Source organism: Temnothorax nylanderi, unplaced genomic scaffold (genome assembly GCF_030848795.1).
Source record: "Temnothorax nylanderi isolate EJ_2023f unplaced genomic scaffold, tnyl_v1.0 TNYL_tig0097_pilon, whole genome shotgun sequence".
Lineage (NCBI taxonomy): Eukaryota > Metazoa > Arthropoda > Insecta > Hymenoptera > Formicidae > Temnothorax > Temnothorax nylanderi.
The window spans coordinates 269844-293017 of NW_027249159.1; the positions used below are offsets into that span (position 1 = coordinate 269844).

Here is a 23174-nt window from a genome sequence, read left to right on the forward strand (position 1 = left end):
TCCACCAGGCTGTCTCGTCTCGCGGCCAGTCTCGGAAAGAGCGTTTCTTACCGATGAGGCAGGGGAGAGAGAAGGAGAGAGAGAGAGGAAAAAAAGGAACGGCGATTGGGAATGAGGACGCGGAAGGGGGGAGAGAGTCTTTTTAATATCTCGCAGTCTCTCATCGGTACCGCGGCCGCCGACCAGGGAGTCGCGCGTTCCTCTCGGCTGCGACGAAAGGTCAGGTCAGCTTTAATTATCGTAAATCAAACGAGCGGGCCGCCGCACCGTGCCGGCCAAGGAGGCCCGGAGTTGCGCAAGCACAATTATTGTTGAAATCGGGGAGAATATCGGCGAACAGAGGGGACCGAGCGGTACCCCGCGAATATGCGAGGGAACGGCGATCGTGAAATATCGGCCGATCGGTTTATGTTCTTCCAAGTCGTGATTTCGCGCGATGAAGTTCTGGTTTCTTTTTGTGAGATTATAGCGCACGATTCTTGATTATCTTCAATTAATTATAAATTTGTAATACAAATGATGTAAAAAGATCTGAGAGGCAAGAGCTGAAGAGAAATGTAAGAGTTTCGAAACTTATCTTCGTTGGTTTAATATCGCAACTCTTGCCTTTATTTGTAAGCGAAGTGGTAAAATGTACAAGTAGATTTTCTTGTTTAATAAGCTCGTGTGTCATTACAGTTGTAGTTCACACTGTGCAAAATAAAAATCCTTGGCGATATCAGATCCAATTTATGAGACTCATCTTATCTCGGCCCTTTATGCTTCATCGCGCTTTTATTTCGGACAAAACGGAACGGTTCACTTGAATGCAATTTCGTTGCGGAATTGCAGATCGTTACGGGACGCGCGTTCGATATATAACTTTAGTGATGAGTCTGATAATGTTACGCCGTGAGCGCGAATTTTCATTCAACCTTAATGGCCTGGAACTACAAAAGAATATACGCGCGAGAAAGTATCGAAGAATTATATCGGCATGACGTATGCGATTCGACCTCTCGCTGTTATCAATACACTCTCCAAGAGGCCACCGCGGGGGGTAACACGCGAACAGTCGTATCTGATTCTGTTATTCGCTTAATTACGCGCCTTAACGTAGCGGTGCCGCAATCGAGTCGTGTAATACGCATCATCACCCTCCATTTTCCACTCTTTGCGCCACTCTCGCCCTCGCTGCTCATGCATTTTCGAGCTCTTTAATTCATTTAGCCGCCGTCGACGCACACGCCGCCATGCGTACGTTACGCTTCGGGCTATATTCGATTACTCTCTCACAAAAAATTGTATCCCCCGACCTTCCAACATTTCGTGAACTTTTTGCGAAAATTTTGGAAAAAGAAGATTCGAGTGAAATTAAATCGAGGGCAAATCAACTCGAATTCGAGCAAACGCGCGTAAAGTTCGAGCTTGAAGCAAGGGCTTGTACGCCTGTTCCACCAAAATCCTATCAGCAACATGTGCCACTTTCACACACGTGCAAAAGTGATACGCGCGATAAGCAATCTCCCTCTAACCGGGATTAAGATGTATCGGCCAATCCGGATCAGTCGGAATACTTTAATCCGTGCCACACAGTGTCATCTCGTCGACGATCTCGTCGCCGGAGCGAAGTATCAGAATCACGATCTCCATCAACTTCTCTTTTAGGTCGTAGCAGATCTCCATCTGCGTTGGACCGTGTCCCACGCGCGCGCGCGCGCGCACGCGAGCTCTCGTGCGATACCGATCGATAAAAGAATCGCACCGAGACCCCGCTCGTCGCCGTGTCTCTCGTTAGTCTGAATGACGGTTCAACAAAGTCTCGACGAGCGCGGAACTTGACTCACATTATTTAGGCACCCGGAGGTCGTGATCTGTGAACGGCCTGGAATACAATAGTGACCCCGACCTGGCTAGGCGCCGTCCTCTATTGTCACGTGACGACATACACAGAGCACATCCGCAACATGTTCGAACCGGAAACGGGCTCTTCGCCCGTACGCGAACGATAGATCGCGTGGAAAATTCAATACGATCCAATACGACTTTTGGATCTTATTGTCAGCTCACGCTCTCTCGAAAGCCATTCAAAATATTTACTCTACAACTGGGTCGTATACCGCGACGCGACTTCGGGCTAATCCGATTTTAGAAACTGTCACCCCGAAGGGATCCCGTCTTCTCGCACCTTTCGCATCGTTCCTAAGGAGGGTGAGACACTTGATTCGATAGGATTTTATTGAAAGACCTTCGAACGTTATTTTCGCGTGTCGATTCGAATTTCGCTGTTCTCTTATTCGTATCATTATTCGACAGTTCCGCGCGCGCACGAAATTCAGGGAAGGAAGGAACAAGTCGTTGGGTCAATGTTGCCGCGGCCACGAAACGACGGCGGCGGCGACGACAGTGGTGGTGGTGGTAGTCAGTGGTAGGTGCTCGATTCGCCGGCTAAAATAACAAGGCACGTGACGTGAGAAACAAGGAACAAGGAACCCCTTGTATCTTCCTTAATCCGTCTCTCTTCGTTTCGTATGCGGCATCTCTCGTTGCTGCTTGTCCATACACTCCGTACTTGTATATACCGTACCTCGCGCGCTCACTTCTGCGAACGTAGCGTCGACCGAGCAAGGATCTCTCGACGGTGCTCTCTCGGTGCTGCTGTTGCAGGTACCTTTTGTTAATTAAGAGGCGTCATGTGTGGTCTCTCACCCCGGTGTGAGCGGACGTACCGTGAAACCGTACATGAATGCACAGTGGCTCGTGTCTCTGTCTCGTCTCCCGACGCGATACGTGGTCAACCCGCATAGTAGCCACGTGGGGTTCGAGGATGCGAATGCACATCGTGTTCGCATTGCACATGTGTACGTATACGTAGTCCGGTCGTTGTCTGCCTGCCTGCCTGCCTGCTAGGCGTATCTAACGGAGACACGACTAACTAGCTCGTCCGCCGTGGCTAACGAGGAAGAGAGAGGGGGGAGGGAGGCCTCACATGCTGGCTGCTGCCGCGACCAGGTGATTCGGCGACGATATGAGACCGGATACAACGTTTCCATCCGGGCACTATCGCCCCCATTCGATCGGCGCCGAATTATCGGAAACCGATGACAATTCTCCGATCGACGGGCCGACACGATTGCACGCGCGTGTCGCGTGACGTCTCCCCGATTAGGCTCTTCTCGCCCCGATTGTCGCAAACACATTTTTTTTTCTTTTTTTTTTTTCAATAGTACCGTTATTAATCGATGGATCGAAGCAAATGTGGCTTTCGGAACTGACTGCGGAACCAATTCGAAATATGTATGTACGCGTCATAATCCGGCGAGTCGCATACGTTGCCCGACTACGAGCGTGTAAAATGAATAATGATCGTGACGCTCTCTCCGCTCTCTCTCTCCCTCTCTCTTTCTCTCTCTCTCTCTCTCTCTCTCGCGGTCATCGAATATTCATTATGCCCAAGATTCCACGCGGCCGCTCGGAATAATTATCTAGAACCGATGGCGGAACTTTTTTCCGTCACTGACTCGGCATTACGGTGTGTCGCGTGACCTGGCTCAATTAAGTCGTCTCTGTTTCGTGCTTGCATTCCCTCTCTTCGCGTTCTTGTTTTCGGCGTTTAAAAATCTTGTAGCTGGGTAGCCGGCCGAGAGCCGCTACAACGTAAAAGAACTAACCGTGTCGCTGAAAACTATTAAAAATACATACGAGAGTCGACTCTGACCAACGACGACGCAACGCCGTATTCGATTTGGCGCCGAAAGAGACAGAGATCGATTCGCTCAGCGCGTTCCTATCGATAATCCGATCTGCTCGAATTATCGGGAACCAATGAAAATCCCATTCCAGCTCGTTCCACTTCCGCGCATCGCGTGACGTCGCTCGATTAAATCCACGTCTTGTTATCGCGTGCACTCTTTTCCTTTGTATATATATCCAATACGCTGGAAAGGCCACTATCGGCGCGCCGCTAGTCCGCCGTGCAAATAGATCGTGGCTACAAATTATACAGCGTCCGCGTCCAATTCGCAAGACGAGCTCGGCCATAAACGCGCTCGAGGCAACTGCAATTAGGAGAGAGAAACCCCCTCGGAATATAGAACCGACAATTCCAATTGGAGTCTGATAGTTATTCCGCATCGATATATTAAACGCCAAACCCTTTGGCTTGTATGCGACGTTACGTTACGTTAATAAACAAGATGTATGACAGGCAATACGACGACTCGCGTGATACTTCCATACATTCACCCTTCGTGCAATACCGCGTGTGCCGTGCCGTACAATAAAATCCCGGACGAATGCATACTCATGTTCGGAACGGTTAACGAACCGGCCGCATGCGCCCAAACGGCTAACGAGAATTCATATGGATGAATTCGCCATCAGGAGAAACCGGGTAGAATGATTTCGATGGGTCCTATCGGCCATTCGATCTGCTCGAATTATCGGAAACCGATGAAAATCCTATTTTACTTGCGTCTCGTACAAGTGCGTCGCGCGTTACCGAATTCCGGTTCTGACTCCGCCGGCACCGTCGTCGCCGCCCGCGCCGTTGTGTTCCATTCAACCCTTGGCAATTGCCAACTCCATTGTAACAACGTCGTAATCCCTCCCCCTTCCCCTTCCTCAAGGACAGTGTCATATATTTTTTTAACGCGTTTATTTGATTTCGTTATCTCGGCGATATTCGTTTCGAACATTTACGAACAAACGTTAGGACAAATCAACCAACGTTATTGTCAAAACTCAGAGAAAAGGCGGTTACCAATTGTGTGCATCACTAATTAAAACTACTATTTATGATTAAATAGTGACTGAGCGAAAGAAAAGTTGCAGTTATCACAATTTCACTATACTTTTTAGTTATTTTTATAGTTATTTTAACAATGCGAATTATAGTTGACTCAATTCTACATTATTGTTGTATACATGGTTATACACTGTAACCTGTATAATTTACGTATAGTAAGTACTATAATAATCGTACTATAAATATGATGAAAATGACCATAATTGAAAAATTTATGCATATAAAGTTATTTTTGCTAATATTATAGCAATAATAACTATAAAAATAAGAACCTCAACCATAATTATTTTACTATACAATTATAGTCGCAAATACCAAGCACCTTTCTCTCAGTGTGCACAATTGGCAACTGCCTCTTCTGAGTTTTGACGATAATATTAGTTACTTTATTCATAACGCTATTCTCGTGCATCTTATCGTGCTGAAGCGATCGATCCTAAGGCGATACACGCATCTGCATTGATCCCGTGATACATCGCGTGCATTCATCTCGTATCGCCGTTACAATCCGGCGACTCCGACACAGACAATATGCGAGTGCGTTTCGTGTCCCGTTAGTGTTAACGCGCGCCGCTTGATTTCTTCATCCTCATATTTATGTCGCGGCGGCAGTATCGATACGCTCGATATCGGACTTTACGTTGACAAATCAAGCACTGTGTGCAAAAAATGGAATGCAGACGGAGTTTATTACTCCGGCGCATTTTTTTAAGCTTCTCCACACAGACTGCAGGAGAGAGAGACAGACGACGATATAGGGTGGCGCGTTTATCGCGATAGAAATTGTGGCCCCCGGCCAAATGTCGCACGGGGATAAAGGTCTAACCACTCGTTGGCGGAAAATACATCGGACTTGTGCACCGGTGCGCCGCGTAAATCCGAAAATTCATTACTGCAGTGCGCGCACCGCGATTGTTCGTAGCCGGCGTTCGTTCGCCTGTAGTCGGCCTGCGCGAAGCGGCCGCTGCATTAATGGCCCGGGCGTCAGGATTTACAGGAGGGACACCATTGTTGACAGGCAAATATAAAATTTTCACGACTCCGATAGAACGCGCCGCATGAATAACGATCATCATCGAATTAATAACTGGTAACCGTGAGTTACGGTCACGGCGTATTTGGAGTGTAGACCAGTAGACGGCTGACTCTGCCGCGTCGCCAGATTTTCGCTGATTACGAGGCATTATGACGGCAATAATAGTGCGATCAATCCGATTTATTACCTAGTAATAGGCACCATTACGTGTCACGCTTAATTGTTCATATTAACATGCGACTTTCCACGAAATTCATTTGCACCCTATATAAGAACAAATCGTTGTTACTTCTGTCTTCGATATAATAATAGTTATAGTATTATTACGCGCGATTATAAAGGGCTATAAAAAAACAAACAACAATTTCTAAAAAGTTGAATTATCCCTTTTTGCCAGAAGGTGAAGATGCTGCGGAGGAGGAGGACTCTTATCTCTTGGAAGACGACGACGTGCCTTCGGCTACGATAGCCAGCGATACCGAACTCATTTCCGAAGGCGGCGGTCATTTACCAGTTTTCCTCACGGAGCCCGTAAACTCCTTCGTCGTGAAGAACAAGCCCGCCGTTCTACGTTGCAAGGCCGCTCACGCGCTGCAGATCTATTTCCGTTGTAATAACGTGAGGGCGGAGGATTCGCAGCAGCAGGATTTCGTGGATCCCCACACGGGAACGAGGATCGTCGACTGCGAGCTCAATGTTACGAGGGATCACATCGAGGAGTACTTCGGCAAGGATAAATTCAAATGCGAGTGCATCGCCTGGTCTGGATCGGGACAGATTAAAAGCCAGCCGGCAACCATCGACGTCGCTTGTGAGTATACAAATAAGATCATATTAGCATACAATAATCGTCTATAGTGCGATTCTAAAAGTATTAGCTTATCGGTAAAATTTTTAAACTGATAGACAACCGCAATGACGAATTATAATGTTAGATTATACTCTTGTTTTTTTTGTCAGAAACGGTTCTTATTCTCGGTGTAGGTAAGATATATGAATCAGAAAGGATTGAAATAAACGTCGCGAGAATTCTGGGGACAGCCGACTTTTCGTCTCAGTTTGCCTTTGTTCTCTCTTAATTATCTTGATTCTCCTGCCAGCGAACTCGTTATTTAATTCTGTCCCTTAATTGACGACAACGCAATGAGCGCCGAGTTTCCAAGAGAATCAATTTAAAGGCAGAACCACTTGGCCAATTTCAGAGTTGCATAACTCAAAAGCTAGACATAAAAATGTGTTTGGGGAGATAGAAGAACACCACGTATAGATCGCTGAGTAAGCTTAGATAGAAAGACACGGTGTAATATAAAAACAAGAGTGACAATATCAAATATTAAAAATATTATAATTTTTCCAAATTTCATAATGCGCCTAAATTTTAATTTTAGCCTATTATTATTTTTTTATTAAAGCGAGGATGTATAATTATTCCTTTCAGATCTGAAAAAGCAATTCGAATCGCCACCGTACTCCGTGTCGGTCGAAGCAGGTCAAAGTACCGAACTTAGGTGCCTGCCTCCGGTGGGAGTACCACCGCCTAGAGTTTACTGGTTAAGAAATAATATTCCTGTGGACACCGAGTCGGACACACTTCTGGTGTCCAGCGAGGGTCATCTTCTTATTGGTCAAGCAAAACTTAGCCATCAGGCGAACTACACCTGCGTTTCCGAAAATATCGCGGCGAAACGACTGAGCGACCCAGTTAGCTTAACAGTATACGGTAAGTTCACGATCAACAAAGATTCCCTTTTTATAAATTATATATATATAAATTATATTATATTATATTATATTATATTATATTATATTATATATATAAATAACCTTCGCTATATGTATTATATATTTCTCAGCGTTACAACAATAAGGTCTAAAAGTTTTCAACTCCATATAAAAAAAGGTGATAAAATAAAATTTTTATTTTTATTTTATCCAAAAATATAATCAATTATACATTTTATTATTTATTTAAATACATTTTTTTAGATCGATGAATTAATTTTCCTATATCACTACAAAATATTTTTAATTTTTTTTTTCTTAAAATAATTTAATACTGCAGAAATCACTTTTTTACTACCGATAATTTTTTTTCCATGCGAATCAGACTTCAGTTTCGAACATTATTTTTTATTTTTAAAATTAAAAACTGAAAAATAAAAATAGTTGTTTTATTTTATCACTTTTTTAATTCACCTTTCCTTGAGCAGGAAACTTTTAGACTTTACTATATCTGTGTTTCTCTCTTTATATTAAAAAAAAACTTTTACTGATTTCAATTAGTTAACGGTGGCTGGTCTTCCTGGTCGTCCTGGTCGGAATGTCACTCGCGATGCGCGAAAGGCGGTCAGAAGAGGACGAGAACGTGCACGAATCCAGCACCCATGAACGGCGGTCAGCCATGCCTCGGCCCCTCTCAGCAAAAGATGGACTGCAACTCGGGCTGCTCCGGTGAGTCCCCTTGAATTCATTATCCGCGCGCGCGCGTGCGCGAGCGTAAGATTTTCGAGGAAGAAACTCTTCTCTCTACCGAGGAATCTTCTTGTCTACCTTCGTGTATCTCTTTGTTATGTCCTAACTTACTACGACGACGTCGCTCAAGGTACTTAACTTGTAAGCAAGCGAAAATAGTGTCTTCCTCCTTCCTCTCTCGGTTAGTGTCGGTCAAACGATAGACACGAGTAGGATTTTGCCATCGCGCAAGACGATATTACTGATGCCGAAGAGAGAAGACTCTCCGCTTGATTTACGATCTGATCCCCCCTCTGTCGTCTCTGCGTCCTCTTTCCCCGTCGAGCGTATCTATTGCACGTGCCGCACACAGTCTCTTCGGAATATACCGTCAAGTCTTTTAAATCGTATTCACCTTTCAAAACGTTTGCGACATCTTAAAGGCACCTGTGGCTATCCTCGTAAAGAATATGCAGACTGCATGCAAATGACCGAGGCTCACGGGGATAATGCCCGAGGAAAGTCGGCGTCCGCTTTATATCGGCGGTTTAAGACATTGATCGATCCGATATTCTTTCGTCGTTTCCACGCGAGAGACACGTTAAACGCTCGCACTCGACGTTGGTCAATGCACTCACCACGCACTTTTTTTATTCCCTTTAACGCTCGCTCGCTTTGGAGTAGCCGGGGCTTTGGAAGAATTCACTAACACCCTGGGTAAGTCCTTCACATGTGCATGAATCATGTCCCTCATGCCCGGAACGAAAATTAAACCGCGACACATACGACCGCACTGCCGCGACCGCGTGTAAGGGCGTTTTAATAAAACGTAGTAAACCGCCGGCAAGTGCGCCGCCGCGCTATTTATTCGATGGCGCTTAAGTGCCAATAAAGTAGCCGGTTTGGAACGAGGGATTAGCGATTGTAAACGGGTTTGGCGCGTCTTTAGTTGGTCACCTTCCTGATTTCTCTTTTTTTTTCTTTTTCGCTTCACGCGTGCTGATTTTAAAGAAAAGCTTGTCGATACGAGTCAATTATATATAAGGGAAATAAATGTCGTTATAAGAGCCGTTACAGCGGCAATAAACGTAACCGAATTGACAAGTGTGGTCTCTCACCAACGATACCGCGGGGATTCGTGCCCGAGTTACGAGCCCGTTTTGTCCTGTCGAACTTTTTTTATTATCGCTACACGTCGATCGGATACCGTCTTAACGACTCTGAAACGAAACGATGCCACGATTTTGTTCTTTTTACTCCCAGCCGTGGACGGACAATGGTCCAGATGGTCGGCATGGTCGGTGTGTGGGAGCGACTGTACGCACACGAGGAGGAGATCGTGCGACGATCCGCCACCCAGCCACGGTGGACGATCTTGCCAAGGCAGGGACATCAACGTGGCGAATTGCACAGGCGGCATGTGCAACGGTAAGTCCAGCGGCGAACTTTTCTATGTCTTGATTGCGTCTTTCGCCTGTTGCGATCTTTTTATGTACCGTAAAGTTCCGGTGATTCACGTTCCGTAAACTGCGATAGTAATGTACTTCTCATTTCGCATAAAGTAAATAAATATTATCTTTGTTTAATTCTTTTAATGTTAACACAACAATTTTATAAGAAATAAAAGATTGTAATTTTTTTTCTTTAAAACAGGCGATAATATACATACATCGTTATTTTAAATTTCTTAGGATCTAAGATAAAATCTCAAATCTATTGTGGATTTAGTTGCAACATAAAACAAATGGCGTTAACTAGCAGACATACGGCATTTCGCGAAAGTAGTTTTATCAGTGCTATCGAAATCCTTTAATTATCCAACTTACCGGCGTGTTCCTTTTACAGTCGGCAACGCGAAGGTGGGCGGCGCTCATTTAACCGAGGAAGGTGAGTTGGGCAAGCAATAAAGCATTTTCCTGCTCTTTTAATCTGCCGCGATCCGTTTCCTTTTACGATTTTACCACGCGTCGTTTCCCGTGCCCGTTCGTTCCCGAGCCGACCGCGCCGCAAAGAGAAAAGTTTCTCGATTAGATAAGCTACGATCTCTCTGCGATGTACGCGGACCTTCTCCACCGATTCGTTCCGGATTTGTAGACGCTCGCGAAAAAAAATAAAACGAGACGAGAGGAGGAGTAGGAGGAGTTCGCCTCGCGCGTATACGGGGCGCGACCGAGGCGTTCAACCGCGAAGCAAATGTCCTTAACTCGTCGTGCGACATTCTTGGATGGATTCTTCACGCCCGGTGCACGCCATTTATATTCCCGGCGACGCGGCGCTATGCTCGACGATCTGATACCATTCAAATCAGATGTTTTATGCACCTCGAAAAAGGCGGCAAAAATAGAGAGAGCCGTGAATCCAGGCGCGGTGAACATTAGCATTATTCATTACTCCGGTATAATAACGCGCGAGTTGGGGCGCTCGTGCGTCGTGTATCAGGCACTTCGATCTCTAACGCACTTATACCGAAAAATAATTCCCGGGAATGAAACGAGAGGCTGACTGACTGCCCGTGATATCGCTCGCTTTACCCGCGACGTATTTGCGGACGCGTTTTTCCGCGTCGATAACGAGAGAGCGCGCGGAAAGGGCACTATTTACTTTTAATTACTCGACCGGTTAATTATTGACGCTGCCGCGAAGGCCCGACCGTGATCGTCGCGACCCCTCATTGCGCGATCCAAACAATCGTAACAATGAGGCGAGCCCCGTAGTCAAGGGTGGCCCACTGGTCCGTACAGACGCCAACCTCCCGCCCCCCGTCCGCTCGCGCTACCCCCAAGGTAGCCAATGCTATCGACCGAAGCACATCAAAGTTGCACGCGATACGGCTGCACCCTCTCTACCCCCCCCCCCCCGCCTCTTTGCGCCGTGGGGTGGAGAGACTGGCTTTAATATCGAAGAAAATTATGTAATCGGTAGCCGTTACGCCCTCGCCGCGGAAGGGGGAAATTGATCGCGCATGCAAATAAAGTGCCATTATCCCGTGGCTCAGACCCGAGCGTGTACACGACTGGATCTCCTCCTCGAGGGGGTTGGATGCCCCGAAACAGCCCCTTTGAATCCAGAAGTGAGTTCGATTTTCCTGAAAGCGGCGATAAAATATAGATGGAAGATACCGCGCGCGCACGCTGCCGGAGAAACGTGATGCGATTTACCGTCTTACGCCAGCAGGCGTATAGTCTTGCGAGGAACCCCCGAGTCATCTCGGACGTCCCTGGTTTAAATATTTAAGACGCGATGCCGTCAATCGAGGTGGAACGTTTACAGTGGCAGTGGACAGCTCATATTGATCGATGTTCGCGAGTGTGTCGAGAGAAAGAGAAAGATGCAGCGAGAATACGAATTATAGGACTTTATTCTAATGATGACGCAAATATAAAAATATATGTTTTTTTTTATCAATATAACAATAATAATCACAAAGAGAAAATAAATAACTTTATCAATTCAAACAGAACTCTCAAAAGCATTTGTGTAACGCGCGCGACCTCTCGGAAATAAAGATGAAAAATAGCTTCAGATACATTAGGTCCGGTTTATGAAGCGTTATCAATAGCTTCGAAGAAAATAAATCTCGACGCCCCTGTGGAAAGCCACTTTTCAAGCTGTCTTTAGGAGGAGGGTTTGGGGAATCGTGCACCCGTTTCCCGATCTCGTCCTGCGGGTAACGACGTGGAACTATTGCGTTTTCGAAATCCCTCCTCCGAATTCGTATGCATTTTCGTCGCTGTCGTGGTATATTGACGTGCGAGGCACGTGTCGGGGAACGCGGCGTACGCCAACGAGACACACATGATCCCGCGAAAGGGAGTTTGGGTGCTCGAAAGTCACGTAGCAGGGTTACGACCTCGTATGGCTTTGACATTCTAAAATTGGAAGAAGCTTTAAGAGCGTCAGGCACTCTTCGCGCGCGGCGCGGGCGGGCGGTTGAGGAGGTATTTCTCGAAAATTTTTACGATCGCGGGGACATTTTCTACGCCGCGTCTCGTTGCCGTAGGACCGCGCCTACGGGGAGCTACCGTGGATGCTTAAGCACGCGAGGTAATCCAGTGAAAAGGAAAAATTGCCCATAATTCAAATGCGCGGTGAAGAGCCGCGCCGCGCCGCGCCGCGCCGCGCCGCGTTTTACTACGCGCCCAGTTTTACTTTCGAGAATTTCATTTCCTTCGGTTGCGCATTTATTACATTATCCATATATCCGGAACGCGACGACGCGACGGTCGTAAAGCACGACCGCGGTGAATTTCATATCCGTGTAAGCGTGTCTCCGCGCGATCCTCGACGAGACCCCCCCCCCCCGTACCTTCGCGTAATTTCGTCTATACGCCGCGTGCTTCGCTAAATACTCGTTATATTGCGGGTACAATCCTTTTTATCCGATCGTTTCAAACCCGCTTCCCACGTCGCGCTTTTCGTCGACGGATTTCTCGGGAGAGGCACAACGACACCAACTAAAATTATTATTCCGCTCGAAGCGCTGTTCGCGTCGCGGTGCTTTTATTGCGTACGTTAATGGCGGCGATAATAATGATCGGAATCTTTATAGCCTCACGAAATAACGCGAGAAGCTGTAAAACGATAAACTGACGCGCTAAAGAAAACGAGCGCGCGAAGGAAACGAGCGTGTCGCCCCGGTGTAAATGGAGAGGAACCTTAAAACTTTCCTACGACGCTCGTAATATTTAGCGACGCGCAGACGTTTAACGCTCTATGATGCTTTTAGGCTTCTTTTGTCGTCAACAAAAGAAGTCTCGTGTACAAAGTAAATAAAAGTTACGACGTTAAGGATTCACGAGAAAGCGGTTGCGGTCGCTCGGTGTTGCACGGTATAGATTGAAAATTGTTTTCACACCGTTTACGGTAATAAGCGCCCGACACCATCCTCCAGCTAGGAAGAGCGAAATTTTTACGCGACCCACCGTTCCTTCTATAAAAGATAAATAATGGAAGATGGGGAGATATTAAAAATTCGCAATATGTGATTCTATTATAGCGAATCGCCAGATGGACGTAGCCTTATATGTCGGCCTAACGGTCGCCTGTGTTGTAATTGGCGGCTTGGCGATCTTTCTGGCGAGACTTCTGCGACGGAAAGGTCGTGATCACTCTTTGTACTCCATGGCTCGTAATGGTAAGCATTTCAGAGGTAAAAACGAACGTAATGTTACATCAAAGGCAAGAATTATATATTTCGGCCACATCCTAATTACGCGAGATGCAAAACTAAAGATTAACTTCCTCTTCGCGATAATTAAAGTGCAAAAATTGAAACGAAAAGGGCCAATGACCGAGCAACAATAGTTGTTAAATAATTAACTTATTAATTTGCATACCTATATACAATATATAAATTAGTCCGTTTCGACTTCACCGAGTCTTCTTCAGCCATAACATAATAAAACATTTAAAGGTAATATATTGACGTATCATAGAGAACAGATTGAAATAATTTAAACGTTGAAACAAACTATATAAAAGTAAACAAAGAAAAATGAGATGGAAAGTCGTAATCTAATAAAATTATCATAAGAAGCCACATCACAGTTTGAAAACACGACGAATACATAACTAAAAATTGTCGTTGCATCTGTATATATAAAGTCAGAGTGTAAAACGAAGATGAAACGCAGTCAGCGGTTAGATAATCCATAATTAATTCCTCGTTCGGAAGCGAGAATAAATCGCGTTAAATAGTAAGAATTAGTCGTCAGAAATGTTGTTAATTCCGGTTGGATAGTCAATCATATAAAAAAAAGTTCTAAAATAAAATTGTATATAACTAATTTGAATATTGCTAAAGGAACAGTGTAATTTGGAAGTCTGTTATTTACATATTGGCCAAGAAAAGTTAAACGTGATGAACATTGAAACTTTCAATGTGCGATGTAATGCTCTTGTTCGTGTCATGTCTGCCAAGTGACTGAACAGAGTTGTGGAGCGATCGAAGTTATACATAAATATAGGTAAATAATAAATAAATAACAGTGAACAGTATATACAATTTTATGTGTCAGATAAACTAAAATAAATTAAATTTTATAGTTAGCTAGTTCGTCAAGTATGCTAAAATATGAGTAATCAAGCAATTCTGTGTTTTTGTTAGAATTTATCCCATTTTTTTTGTTCCTTGATATGTAACATTCCTGATATAAGTCCCTTATGAAAGTTAGGTTCAGAGTCAAGTATTTCCATATGTTGTCCTAATCAAAAATGTGGTTAAATTTAATAATATTCGAAACGTACTAATTTATATATTGTATATACAAATTAATAAGTTAATTGTTTAACAACTATTGTTGCTCGGTCATTGACCCTTTTCATTTCAATTAAAGGTATTACGTTACGATTAATTAAATGCGCGAATGAAACATATGTTTAGGTCTCGTGTTACTTGTGCTTGTTAAATTATTTCCCATAATGTTTCATGCTCATTATCGCGATTGGAAATGGGCAAGATACTATTTCGAGATTAATAAAAGAGCACCCATTGTTTTCATTTCGTAAAAATTGAATGATAAATAACTAATCATCTAGACCGCAAAGTAAACGAAAACGAAATATCGTTGAAATATTAATGATTGACAGACACGGCAACCTATCGACATATCGTAATATCTCATTTCCCTTTCGTAACAACGAATGAAACGCGCCAAGTCTTTCGACTCGTAGCCCACACACGTAAAATCGGAATAGTATCTCGGCGGCGTTTGTCCGCAGCGCGCAGAGATACCCACGAGCCGTGCCTCGGCCGTGTGCGTTTCAGAATTCCAGCCGGAGTTCTTCCCGGATCAGGACAAGAAGCTGAGCCTGCAGCCGGATGTGACGGCGACGAGTGTGCCGGCCTGCTACGAGTATCCTTTCGACCCGAAGCTGTCGATGTCGAGATCCCTTTCGGAACACCACTACGACGTGCCGCACTTGTCGATCGCGCCGCAACCGTCGCCGATGTCGCCCACGCCGAGCACGTCGACCCAGGAGTCCTGCAGCGACAAGCAGATCCATTCCGACAGCGAGAACAGCGTCACTAGCTCCTACCCGTCCTCGGACTCGACGTACAACGTCGCCTCGGAGAGCGTCCGGTTGCCGAAGCTGGAGGCCGGAAACGTCGCGAGGGCGGCGGTGAACACGCGCGGCGCCCTGCTGGTCCTCCCAGACTCCGGGATCTCCATGTCGGTGCCCGAGGGAGCCGTTCCCAAGCCGCTCCGGGAGGAGCTCTATCTGGCGGTGCTCAACGAGGATCGTTACAGGCCCCGATTACCCGGTGAGTGCAAATTATTCATGGCGCTACCACTCCGCGGGAGGCGGGACGCCGAGCTTTACGATCGCAGCTGCGAACCTTTGCAATCGAGACACTCGCGATAGCGCCGATGTTATTTTTATATCAACGCCGTTCCGCGCACGTGCTTCGCGCGAGTTATATCCTGCTTGATTTCATGTTCAATATAGGGCAACGCTATAATACACCGGTTCTTTTGTGTTGGAGATAAAACTGTCTAAGGAAAAGAAAAGATTTAGCAATTCTTGATAACTTCCTTTTACCCTTGATTGGAAAATCATACGCGCGTATATGTTAAGTATATTAAACACGATTAATCAAGTGAGTGTAATATGACGGATATTGCAACAACAGCATCGGTGATAACGATAACGTACAATAACGGCATTAAGTTCGATAATTCGCGATTTCACATTCATGCCGCTGTTATTTCCGCCGTATATCGCCCACGCCGTTCGAGTCTCGAGCCTGGTTTTTTTCCCCCCACAGACGGAATAACTCAGTTATCAGCTGTGATGACCTGCGGTCCGTCATCCGCGACCTTCAACAAGCCCGTGATCCTCCAATTTGAGCACTGCGCGATGTTGCATCCGGCAACTTGGGAACTGAGCATTTGGGCATGCGACGGTATCAACGTCGACGACGGTGCGTCCTCGATCGCGTCGAAGGATCATCAGTCAATTACGTGGAGCAGAGTACTGACTCTAGGCAACGAAACCATTAACACACCGCTGTTCACGCAGCTCGATCACGCGGAAGTTTTCATCGTGACCGAGCAACTCCGCGGCTACGTGTTAGCCGGACAGAGCTGCGAGAACTCGATCGCTACGAAAAGACTGCGATTGGCGCTCTTCGCCAGCCAGGCCGGCCAGTGCTGCGTACGCGTTTACGCCGTGGAGGACACGAAGGCGGCGATGAAGGCGATCGTCGATCGGGAATCGCAAATCAGGGGCTATCTGTTGGACAAGCCGCGCACGTTGCTGTACCAAGACAACGGGGAGTCGCTTTGCGTCAGCCTCGAGGAAGTCGGCAACGAGTGGCAGAGCAAGTCGCCCACGGAGCGTCAGGAAGTCCCGTTCCGGGATGTTTGGAACCGTCAGGAGAACGCCAAGCACGTGACCTTCGGCCTGGACACGGCCTTTGGCCCGACCACCACGAGGAGCTACAAGCTGCAAGTCTCGCAGGGAAACTCTGACACGAGACAGGTCTTCAGAATCGTTTACGACGGCGCGAAACAGTTGATCTCTTCGGGTAGCGTCACGAGGCCACTCAGGGAAGTCACCGTGGTTAGCAGCGGACACGCTAACAACGCCACGACCGACTCTACCACTCTGCGACCGTTCCGGTTTACGAGATCTCTGAGGAAGCAGCTCTGCCAATGCTTGGACCCGCCGAACGCTCTGGGCAACGATTGGAGAATGTTGGCGCAGAGGCTTCAAGTCGACAGGTTAGTAACCCGGCCGGCAACTTTCCGTTTTGCTTGTGATTAAGAGTAAAGCTATTTAAAATACGTAGCTATAGTTATGCAGAGCGAAGAGATTCATATCTTCAACGCAAATCAACTAACACAGTAATAGCAAATATTTACTTTAACAATAAGATAATAACGGTATCTCTTAAGACGGATTAATACAATTTAATCGTCCGTGTTAATTTTTTCACTTGCATGACTAATTTTAAAAAATCACAATGTCCACAAAGTCTATTTAACGAAGTTCTATATTATTCACGTGTTCGTGTTTATCTCGTTAATATAAACTTTCCCCAAACGCGCTCTATTTCGTCGACGATATAACCGCCTGTACCACACTTTCCACGGTAATCACGCAGCCGATGTGTCTTCGTACATGTATAACAGGTACATCAATTACTTCGCGACTAAGGCCAGTCCGACCGAGCACATTCTGGACCTGTGGGAGGCTAGGCACCGGGAACCGACGGCGGTAACGGATCTGCTGAACCACCTCAGAGTAATGGGCAGGACGGACGCCGCCACAATTCTGGAAGCGCAGCTCGGCCCGTGGCTTTGAATAAACCAGAAAACCGGATCTTGAAAAGCGTTTTCAGCGGTGAGTGAAAGTCGAGAGACCGCGTTGTACGCCCACCCTTGCGGGAGAAGTGATCAGTGAATCAGTGTGTGATCGAACGGCGAACCGATAAACTCGAAAGACCGATCGACGAGTGAAACGGATCGCCCCGAGTGAGTGAGTGCGTGCGAGAGAAAGAGTGAGACGAAGGAGGCAGGGGAACTGTCGGTTCTCCGAACGGACTCATCGAAACACTGCCTTAATTATGCGCGACAGAGCGTCGATACTTTGTAAATAAACGTGAGAGTTATAGTTATAGTGGAAAGCCCGAGGATGATTCTCTAAGAGATCCACGGCCGCATTGATGATCCACGGACTGAGGAATGCTTATCCGAGAGTTCAAGAGCGCGACGTGAAAAAAACCCGCATATAATCATGACGAAGTAATTAGGGACTGTGCATTTATAGACGGACATACGTGTACATATATACGAAGAAAATAACGCGCGCAGATACAGATGGATATATCCATTTTAGAGATGGATGTTTATATATATAAATATATGTTATATATATATAGATATATATACAGGACACCAAGTAAAGTTCGAGCGGGGATCGGCGCTATCCGCGACACATTGACGCGACGAACGTGAATTTCTTTTTTTTTTTAATCGATTTGTTAACACGAATGCACGCGAGCACGAGCGAGTGATTATTACTTTTCTGAGAATCGTGCCAAAATTACCTCGGTTTCGTAAGCGTATGTACACTTCCGTTATTGTTACATCAGAGGTTTCGTGAACGCCGTACATCTTTTTTATGTGTGTCGACAATACAGATCGCGGTACACGAAGAGTACAACGGTTTGGCGCGCGTTGCTCACGAACGCGAACGGAGCGACGCGCGATCGTATAAAACGAGCTAATTTACGACAGACATGATTTAAACGATTTATTTGAGAGAATTGTATATTTGTTACTTTCGACGAATAAAATATTCTTGTATACCTCAGAGTCAAGCACGTTCGTTTGTCATTATTGTACCCGAGATTTCCATCCCTCTTCCGTCTTTAATAAAATATTCTATTCTATCGAGTTTATTAAAATGCGAAACTTTGTTTTCCTGTTTATATATTTGCTAGTATACTTCCGAAATGTCTTCAAATATTTTATTTTATAACAAATTTGGGTAAATTTATTTTCACCTTATCTCAAATTATAGTCTCTTTGATATAATGAAAAAGCATTAATGCAAACGCGGTATAATCCATTTCCTAAAATCTCCACGTAGAATCTTTCGACGTGAAATCTCATATCAAGGATATGCTGCTGATGCTGTAAAGAACGTTGCACCGTAATAACTCTGCAAACATACTTTATCGGCATACTGTCAATAATTTTTTGCCAGCGGAGGAACATCCTTCTTGGCCGGTATTAAAGGCGCACCTTCGCGCGCGCGAGCGCGAGGGCTGTATATTACTTCAATTTCAGCTTGTCTCCGGACGTTCGACAGGGACAAGATATTCTATCTTCCACCTCCTCGATCCCGGTTGCGACGGCCTTCCTCGATTTTCTCCCGTCGAAAATAGGTACGTACTTTTGCGGAAGTCGAAGGAGGCGGAAATAGGTGACAATGGACGTCGAGCGTCGCAATTTTGAAATGTCGATACCAGTCACGCGTGCTTTCTCTTCGTTTTCTCGGTCCAAGTTTCTCCATACGAATCTTTCCCCAAGCTCTCCCAAATTCGACAGTATTTCACGATATTTACGTAGTCTCGATATAATTCGCTTACCACATGCCGCGTTTCGTAGCAATATGACTTTTAAATTTTTAAACACTTTTGCATCTTTATCTAGAAACAACCGTTCACCTTTGTTTAACGCAAAAGAGAATATTGATCGAATAAAATCCCCAATAATATATAAAGTCTTTTTTAAATCCAAGAATAAGCTTCGTCAATTAAATGAAAAGTTAGTTTGCCCGACGCATATGTCTGTGAGAGCATGCAACATTTAAATGGATTGTGAAACAAAAACGTTACAATAAATTCGACTCGGTCGAACGGCGCGGGCGGGGAGCTCGATTATCGAAACCGGCGTTTCCATCGTATTTGTACGTATTAGTACGGTAAATTAAACTTTATCTGATTCAATAAATGCTTTATATATATACGTACGTACTGCTGAATTGTGGGAAACTTTCATCGCTGCGCTGGCGACCCGATGTGCCGGAAATTAAACGGGTAAGGTGGCATTCGACGATGGTGGAATGGGGATATAGAGGCAAGAGGAAAGTATTTAAAGTTCTTTCTAATCGCGCGGCAAAAAATGACAAACATTGAAATTAACTTTTTGAAGCACAATTTTACAAAAATGTCAGCTGCATATCAGATAAACTGTTTAACTTGCTAGATAGAATTTCTTTACCATAGTATATTTTTTTAACATAACGAGAACATGTCGCGTGTGTATATATATGTATATTACAGTAACATGAAGCAAGGTTATTTTTCAACGTATCAAACGTACCAAACGGGACTTTTTACTCGATGAACGCGTGCTCTTTGTAAACAAGTTGATCGTTTATCACCTTTCTCTCTCTTTTTTCCAGCTTGGAAAATATTTTCCCTTCGCTTTTTCAGCGATATCAAATAGTAATCACTAATTTATTACTCATAAATGAGAGGTATAAATAAACTCGGGTTTCTAGTAAAAGTAATATCAATCGGGGCAAGTAGTGCAATTTTGACAAAGTCGAGCTTGTTGAGTACGTTCTAAAATTTATGAGAAATGACGAATGACTCCGGCGCATACCTACTCGGAAATTAAAACTGTTCGGGCACTAAAAGGGCGCCCTCGCTGAGTAATTCCGCCTCTCTTTTCTCCTCCTTCTTTGGGACGCTCTTCGCGAGATCGTTGCGTAAACGTAACGGAATGCACACAAGTGTTTTTCAAGTGCTCCAGCATGTTGTCGGTCAGAGAGAGACTAAGCGCTATAAAAATAACTCGAGAGAGCAAGGCTACTTCCTCTCCAGATAATACAAATGAATCTCTTGAACGGACTTTGTTATTCGCACGATAATCGATGGTCCATTGATACATAAATTCATCTCGTTACTTAAGGAATAATCTTGCTTGCATTTCTTTCGTAATCATACATTTTGATGAAGTCTAATTATTATTTTCTAAATTTCTGTTTATCTTCGCTAAGGTTGTCATCGTAACATTTAACTTAAATATCGTAAACGATAAACAATGAAACTTTATCAATAATAATTTCGTCCGCCAGTGAATAAAATCAGCAATTCAATTTATTTCTCGATTAACTGGCGTGATATATACAAGACAATTAGAAAATAGAAGGGACTTGAGTACCAATTCCGAACGCGACAGCACGTTTGATGTACGCAGATGTGTGGTGATCCCTTATGTGAAGGGCTTAAGCGCGGGCATACGGGGTACTCTTGAGAGAGTCCGCTGTGACGTGGTATATAAGATACCGAAAAAACTCAGTGCTGTCATCAGGAGGGGCAAGGACAGATTAGCGACTAACAGGGAAACTAATGTGGTTTACAAAATTGATTGTGAGAATTGCGACGCGTCTTACATTGGGCAGACGAAGAGACATCTCGAGACAAGAGTGAAAGAACATTTCAGCGATATTAAAAACATGACAGCAATTTCTCTGTCGTAAGCAAGCACCGGATACAGAATGACCACAATTTTAAGTGGTCAGATCCGAAAATATTACACAAAGAACCTCACTTGAAAATGAGAGAGATCGCTGAAATGTTCTTTATAAAGAAAAATAAGAACACGATCAATTTAAAAAAAGATACCGAGAATTTAAATACGATATACGACAGTGTCATCATGTCAGTTTAACTGTTTATGTTTCTACCTCGGGACACCTTGTTTCTTTCGTTGTCCGCTCAGTCTCCCAAGTACTCGCATACATGTAACATGTCGCAACGAAGAACTAGTCATACGCGAAATCCTATTATGAAATTCGTAAGTTTTTCTTGATCGTCGCTTTCTCTCCTCATATATCATTGTTGCTACAAATTAAGATTGGTCCACAGCTGACCTTTAGGGCCATGCGGGAACATGCTCATGAACTCAGGAATCTGTACTAATTATGTGACGAGTCAATAGATGATAGGTATTGCTCAATATTTAATAACGTCGTTAACTTAATATTGTCTCGATTTATTTATATAGTTTTTCTTTTTCGCTGTTCCTGTTTCAGTTCGCACTTGAAAAGGGCTCGAATATAGAGCCGAAACGTTGTGCATTCTTGTATATATCACGCCAGTTAATCGAGAAATAAATTGAATTGCTGAATGAAACTTTATACAGTTATTTATTTCGTGAGAAACTCAACGGTTCGAAGTACGGTATAGGTTCTCGCCTACTATACGGGACGGCGTGAAATATCGGGCCGAGTATCGCATATCGCTCGCCATTCGAAAGATAGTCAATGACGCATCGGCATGTCGAATCCTCATTGAGAATGCGCCTGTGAAAATAAGCGCCCCGATTCGTTCCTGTCGTGGTGAGGCGCTGGGCGGACAGAACCTCTCGTCTTTTTTCACTTCGTCAGATGTTCGCGTGGGTATACACGAGCGGTCTATCCGGCCGCTTACGTTAGAGCGAGAAGGTGGAGAGATAGGGCGTAAATTATAATAAAGCCGCACGCAGATCTCGCGGAGCTCTCTCTCTCTCTCTCTCGAGCGCGTCTCTCCTCGACTTGAACGAGTCGCTCGTTTCACGCGCGTCGGTGCCGCGTGTCGGCATTAATGACTTATTGGCATGTTGAATCATCATTAAGAAGCGCGGAGCGTCCAAACGCTCGCGTTGCGATTTCTTTCTTTCAACGGGCTTCGGACTCAGGGTCGCTTTTTTTCTCCGTCCGAAGCAGCATGCCAGTCGCGTCGCGTGCGCGCGGATGCTCGCGCGAACGTCCCTTCGTGACAGAAAGTGCAAGTAATAACACGCGTTGCAGCCGGCTTCAGTCATTATTTTCTACCGTTTGATCGGCGCGCGCGCGCGCGCGTGTACGCCACGCGTGTTCCGGTCACGGCACGGGCGAAAGGTCCGGGTATCGACGTGCAAATGACACGTTAGACGGACGCCAGAATCGCCGTACTTGCGCGTGTATCCGCCCGATCGAATCGAAGGCTCCCGCTTAAAGGATATATCGTGTGTCGTAAGAATTTAAATTTATACCGAAGGCGAACACGAAACGCGCCTAATCGCGCGCGATAATTTTCCACGATTCGCGCGTGTTACGCGCGAGAGGCGATTTTTCGTAATGTTGTATTTCCTATCCACACGGTTTAACATATACGATATTTAACGACACGCCGTACGTCGCCTTCGACACCGCAGGAATGCGCACGCTCGCATTCGCCGCTTTCGCGTGGATTCGCGCTATATAATGCGTTACGCCTTCGTAAACCTCGCGCGCATTCGAGACGCGTCTCGCGGCGAGATAAACGCTCGTCCGAGATCGCCGTGTAAACATTCTAAATGAAATCGTTGGCATTTTGCAGATTAGCATTTCAATGATCGGAGATGAATAACGGTTTTA

The 23174-nt window shown here is 45.2% G+C and overlaps 1 protein-coding gene across 3 annotated transcripts in view; it reads left to right on the plus strand.

Annotated features, from left to right (window-relative positions):
* The window catches only part of LOC139775342 (netrin receptor UNC5C), a 32720-nt gene extending 14125 nt beyond the window's left edge, over window positions 1–18595 (plus strand). Inside the window, exons 3-12 of one of the 3 annotated variants that reach the window (XM_071711266.1) lie at window positions 6220–6633; window positions 7261–7542; window positions 8106–8273; window positions 8958–8990; window positions 9537–9701; window positions 10119–10160; window positions 13270–13407; window positions 15040–15537; window positions 16042–16999; window positions 17411–18595. In XM_071711266.1, coding sequence (XP_071567367.1) covers window positions 6220–6633; window positions 7261–7542; window positions 8106–8273; window positions 8958–8990; window positions 9537–9701; window positions 10119–10160; window positions 13270–13407; window positions 15040–15537; window positions 16042–16999; window positions 17411–17582 — 2870 coding nt within the window. In that variant the 3' untranslated portion in view covers window positions 17583–18595. The remainder of the gene's footprint in view (window positions 1–6219; window positions 6634–7260; window positions 7543–8105; window positions 8274–8957; window positions 8991–9536; window positions 9702–10118; window positions 10161–13269; window positions 13408–15039; window positions 15538–16041; window positions 17000–17410) is intronic. The other 2 variants (XM_071711267.1, XM_071711268.1) reach the window with 2 other exon arrangements.
* The last annotated feature ends 4579 nt before the right edge of the window (window positions 18596–23174 follow it).